We start from the raw sequence: 6,000 nt of genomic DNA, 5'->3' as shown, positions 1-6,000 counted from the left end.
TCCCCGGGCTCGACTCGCCCAGCATCCAGTGTGACAGCCTGGAGTGTCCGCCCTGCTCGTCCTGCTGCTGCTGCCGCGGCAGTGCAGGGTCGGTGGGGGTCAGCGAGGACAGTCTGCAGGCCCCTCTCGCCCTGTGCTCCGGCCGGGGGTGCCTCGGGGCGCACCCGGCATCCAGCGACCTCTCCGACAGCCTGGAGTCACTTATCCAGCACGACAGCCTCCAGTCGCTCTCCAGCCTGTGCGTGAGCTCCTCCAGTATCAGCGGTGATAGCCTTGAATCCCTCTCCAGCCTGAGCCTCGGGGGCACCAGCCAGCACAGCGATCTCGAGTTTGTCGGCCCCTGAGACTGCTTTCATCTCGCCTTCATCTCTACACAGACCGCCCTCGCCGCTGGATCCTTCCAGCTGCTCTGAGAGCTTCCACGTTTGTGCCCTTCATTCACAAGGTGACATTCAAGTTGATCCTTCTTCCTGCACCCAGTGCAGTAACCTCAGCCTTATTGTCTGTGGCTGCCATTCCCAAATTAAGTGCTTCAGAAGGTCAGTGTTCATTATTGCCTGGTTCTTTACCATCAGTTAAGAATGGAAGTGCGTGTTCCTCGGAGAAATCCCAGCTATCTCTCTGATCTCTATGAGAACATGTTAAGGGCTGAAGGAGCAGCACGACGAGGACAACAGCAGCCCCCAGCAGTCCGTACAAGTAGCAGCCTGACTTTTCAGAGCAGCACTTCAGCCAAGAAGAGCCCCCAGCCAAACCACCCTCAGAGCAGCACATCCTCCAGCTGTGACCCAGCACTGCGGCCCATCATACGCCGCCGAGCCAGGTCTTTGCCCACATCACCTGAAAGGAGAAGAGCAGTGCACTGTCAGCTTCCTGAGTGCCAGAGTCGTATGAACCGGGTGAGGTTTGCCGATGCTTTGGGTTTGGAGCTCACCGAGGTGAAAGTCTTCCAGACTGGCGAGGATCCATCCATCCCCTTGCATGTCCTTTCCAGGCTCTCCATAAACTCAGACCTCTGGTACAGCAACTCAGACTTGGAGTTTACTATGCAATGCTTGGTCCCAGACTTCCAGCAGCCTGCAGACTGTATAGATTTCTCCTCCCGACTTCAGGAGCAGCAGGTGTGTCTGGAGCGGGTGACCAGCTCCGATCTGGGGCTCAGTGGCACCATCCAGGTTCGCAATGTGGCGTTTGAGAAGCGGGTGTCCGTGCGCTACACCTTCGACCAGTGGCAGAGCCTGCACGAAGTGTGTGCTCGCTGGCACCACAGCATCCCCGAGAAAAACGGGCAGGATCAGGCCGATGTTTTCACTTTCTTCCTTCCTGTGCCTCCTTTCCTCCTCCAGCTGTGCTCTCTCGTCCAGTTTGCAGCAAGGTACCAAGTCAATGGCCAGGAGTACTGGGATAACAACAGAGGCCGAAACTACACCCTCACCTGTCGGACCCACCCCCTTAAGATGCCGAGGGAGTGTCAGGAGAGCTGGATCCACTTCATCTGAACAAAGGAAGTGGGTGCAGAGCAGCTTGTCAGTAGTCTTGGTGGCACTCTGTTCCTTGGCATGGCTCTCTGCTCCTATGGCAACAGTCTTCTTGGTAAAACCTGCCAAACCTGGCGAAGTGTCCCAGGGCTGAGGAGCAGCCAGTGACCCTGACAAACTGTTCCAAACTTCTCTGAAAGCTGAAAGGGCCAAAATCTTTACTGAGATTCACTTGTGGAAAGCCCATGTCATTTCTTGTAATGTGTGAGCAGAATGGTTTCAAGGAATGCTGTCAGACTACCAGAGGGTAAAGCAGCACATTTCTTTTTCCTAGTAATACTCTGGGTTGCACAGAATGTTTTTAACTGAGCTCATTTTGTACTATTTGTTTACTAAATCGCTTTACTAGTTTTGTTTCTAATTTTGTTTGTATTATCTCACCAAGTCTGGGCACTATTCCATTTATGCATAATTTGGATGGCAGACACTGTAGGGAGTACTTGTATTTATATATATCGTATTAAGGCTGTAACCACGTTAAATATTCCCATTAATATTTGGGTTGGGAATTAAATGTTACTACGAGCAGAACATACATGGAAATATGCCATCAGCCCCTCTCTTTCCCTTAAAAAATACCCAAAAAGGTGCCTTTTCTTATCTCCAGTTATTGCAGCAGGAGTGATTGTTATTAAAATGTGTGTAAGGCAGACCTTCCTAGGGAAATTCTCATCTTTTTCAGGTGGTGCCCAAATAGGTTTTTCTCTTGTCCTTTCCTGGTGCACCTGTATTTACTAAGGGAAACTAGAGCAATTTTGGACTTGTGTTGCAGTTGAAGATCTCAAAACATTATATGAATGCTCATGATTTTACCAGTGTTTCTGGTAAAATTATAAATCAAGAAATGGATATGAGATAGATATATAGATATGTATAAGGAAAAAAATAGCACAGGGAGCAGGTTACAGAGCCTTGGATCCTGAATCCTGGCTCCCTGTTCCCAAGTGTCCCAGTACTACTGCAGCAGGACCTTTGAATTCTTTATTTAACTACTTCTCATTGTAAAACTCCAAGACTGCAGGGAGAGCACAGGAACACTGTTACACACCGTCTTCCCATGATTCTTGCACTACTACTTTTATTCTGTGTTTTTAGTGTGGTTTAGGATTGGCAACAGGCTTGGATCTATTGAGCAAAAGATTGTCCATAATTGTTTTCATACATATGGGCATTGTTTTCATAACTGCATGGAAAGTTTAACTTTATATGGTAGCATGAATTTTCAGAGCTGGCTGGCTGGAGGTATTAGAAAAGCTGCTTTTTAGGATTGTACTGTGACAATCAGGCCACTTATTTGGGCATCTTATTTTGGATTGGTGCTTATTTATTGAAATCACAAGTAGGTTTTAAAATCACAATTTTAAGGAACTCATGACCAATTCTATATTAGCCCAAAACGTCTCCTGAGTAATTCTGGAAGTGCAGAAACCCCCAGAAAATTTGTCTGGCAACTTAATGTTGCTCCTTTTTGTGGTACCCATTTAGCAAAGCTGGGATTTCAAGTGAGGAAGCTGCCTCATTCCAATTAGGCTTTGGCTTTCAGAGGAGCCAAAGTCATGAATGAAGATTCATGAGCTGCTGAGCACCTCCTGCAGAGTATTCAGAAAATTCCGTCCTATTTGGAACTATTGAGTATTGACTGTGTTGGCTGCTTTGCTGGAGCAACTGTGAGGCTGAACATTTAGGTGGAAATTGTTTTGAAGGAGGAGGTGAGGCTGAGGTGGGATTATCAGAGGGGAAAGTGCTGCCTGCACCCAGTGTCCCTGGGTTAGAGCAGTGACCATTACCAAGCTGGCAGCAACTTCTTGCCTGGAACTGTAAGTCGTGTCTTCCTCATATGGCACAAAAGATGAGAACTCTGTAAGAAGGGGCATTGTCTAATTGTAAGGAATTTTGCCTCCTCTGCTGGCCCTCCTGTGACTAAGTGACAAGACAGTATAGGACATACAATATCTGCACTAGTCAATCTATATTCTCCCTAGAAATGGAGATGTTCTCCCTGTAGTTGATTGCCTGTGGTGTGACAAACTGTATCACCTCTGCTGAGTGTGGAGAGGACACTGTGGGACTAGTGCTGCCATTCTGCAGCTCAGCTTTAGTGCAGGTTGTGCTAAATCATGCCAGAGTGAGTAGGTGTCGAGTGAGGTGAGCTGGAACACACCTTCCCTGACTGCAGAAGAATCTTTAGTGGCAGGAATTGAAATTGGGTACACTTACTTAGATGAAACTTGCTGACGTAGGGAATTCCATTAAAGTTTATCCACTATTGTTAAGTCCCTGGAGGCAAAGTTATGTACTTGTCAGTAAAGTAAGAAGGAAGTGGACATGCACACACACAGGAGCAGCTGTGCTGAATAAAAGGCACTATTTTAAGGTATTGTTCCCCTCCTTTTCCCTCCCAGATTACTGTGTTTCTTCCCTCAGCAAACCCAGCAGACCCTGAAAGTCCCTCTGGTATTGGACAGGAGCTCAGAGCAATCCTTGGCTTCCTGGCAGAAAGATGCTGTTGCCATCTTCTGGGAGGGACTGTCATGTGCCAGCAACTGTCAAATCTGAGTGTTATCTCAGACAAGGACAGATTACATAAAGCTGAGGCTCTCAGTATAAAGGGTGATGCCAGATGTACCACAGTGCAGAGGGGAGGAAATGAATGTCTCAGCAGTCTGAGTTGGGCTTGTATTGTCTTCCTTCTGCCACCTCTCCGGGTATTGGCACGTGCAAAATCTTGACTACTAAATACTAAAGCATTATTCCAAGTTTCCCTTTGCTCTCCTTGCTTGCCTTGCACTGCTGGAGAAGCACTGGCAGTAGCAGTTCCTGGCAGTGCAGCTCTCTGGCACTGCTGGCTGCCAGTGGAGCAGCTGAGCTGGGAGTGATCTCCGGGTTAAGCTGTTAAACGTTCACACCAGTGCTGGCACCTGTCACATCAAAGAGGAAACAGGCACTTAGGTTTTCTTGTCACATTCAGCAGTCAGCATCAAAAGGCTTCTGGTTAACAAAAATGGGATTAAGCCATTAAGTAGTGGTAATATGCACTTCATGAAGGTAAGCTTATGACCACCTCTGTATCTTCTCAGGACAACTTGACTGCTTGCACTGTGTTCAAACCAAGCACTTCCCTTATCATGAAGATTTTGTACAAGTGAATTCTTCACGAGGGTTATTGCCATTTAATGCACTTTTTAAAAATGTATTTATTATTGTCATACAATAAATGAATGTCTGGTAGCCCACAGTTTCAAGGTTCTTCCGAGCACGTTTTTTAAAGAAACATATGAAATCCTTGTAAATGAAAAGGGGGTTGTCTTCTGTGATTAAATGTCTTGTCCAGAATAAAGTACATTACACAGGATATCACTAAAGCACATATGCTGGACAAAGAGTCTAGCAGTTGTAAAATTGCAAAGTTTTTAGTTCATTTTAAAAAGCAATAATAAAACTATGGCTATTGTAATACAAGAGATTGAAATAAAAGCTTTTCACAATTTTATGTTTTTTCTGTCAGTGGTACTCCTTTTAAGAAAACTCATGAGTTGTCACAGAGCATCATACTCAGGGAGGTCAGGTGGTTTTGAGTTGCTAAACAGTGAACAGCACCTGATGCACATGGTGATAGTCTGTGCAGCTGCAAAGATGGTCAGGCTGCCACTTTGAACATGGAATTTGTTGTCCTTTCACCTCAGAGTTCTATGTATGCAGCACCTGCAGAATAAAGATCTGATGTTGGAAAAAGGCACACTGACTGTTGATTCTAATAGACCTTCATGGAAGAGAGAAAGGGATTTTTCTCTCATTGCACTTTCCAAAGCTGTGCTAGACTCAACATGTGCATTTCTGAGTTGTTATTATTCTGTTCTTTCAGCTCTCAGTGCTGCAGTCTGTCCTCTCAAATCAGGTCCTTCTCACTCACAGTTTCTTGAAAATATATCTACATGTGGTATATTAAGAGCATGTCCAGTTCTGCAAGAACTGATTTATCCTTGATAGGAAATGCATCTCCATTGGGGTCAAGCATTTACTTGATACAGTTCCAGGTTTGAATAATCTGTTGCCAGGTTTCTCCTAAAGCAAAATGGAGACATTTAACTAGAAGACATAATTAATAAGGACAGATATTGCCCATTACTTTTTAATTGGTGTTAATAACTTCAACACTTCAGAGTTGCTTGGGGGAAAGATTATTATTGCAAATCACTGTTAAAATACATAGGAATGTCTATACTAAGTTGTTTAAGAATGTTAATATCTCTTTTTATTACAAAGTATACAGATTGTTATAAATATATGCGTGTAGATGCATAAAGGAGTGTGATTTCAGGAGACATGATATTATAATATCTTGTCTTTATGACTCTTGTTTCCCATTATCCTATACTACTGATCTGAATCAGAGCTAGCAATACCACCTTATTTTTAATAATCTTACCCACTAAAATAGAGTATTAAGCATCACCTGGAAATA

At 44.9% G+C, this 6,000-nt stretch overlaps 1 protein-coding gene across 1 annotated transcript; it reads left to right on the top strand.

Annotated features, from left to right (window-relative positions):
- On the top strand, positions 1–5,352 carry PPP1R3D (protein phosphatase 1 regulatory subunit 3D). Its single transcript, XM_018074001.3, has one exon. It carries the CDS (start codon positions 582–584, stop codon positions 1,497–1,499), a length of 918 nt encoding a protein of 305 aa, XP_017929490.1. The 5' UTR covers positions 1–581; the 3' UTR covers positions 1,500–5,352.
- Positions 5,353–6,000: the final 648 nt, after the last annotated feature.

The sequence above is a fragment of the Manacus vitellinus genome, unplaced genomic scaffold (genome assembly GCF_001715985.3).
Source record: "Manacus vitellinus isolate BGI_N305 unplaced genomic scaffold, ASM171598v3 scaffold_26_pilon, whole genome shotgun sequence".
In the NCBI taxonomy this organism is placed as follows: Eukaryota; Metazoa; Chordata; class Aves; order Passeriformes; family Pipridae; genus Manacus; species Manacus vitellinus.
Note: the sequence above shows the minus strand (reverse complement) of the source record. Positions and strands in the feature narration are given on the sequence as shown.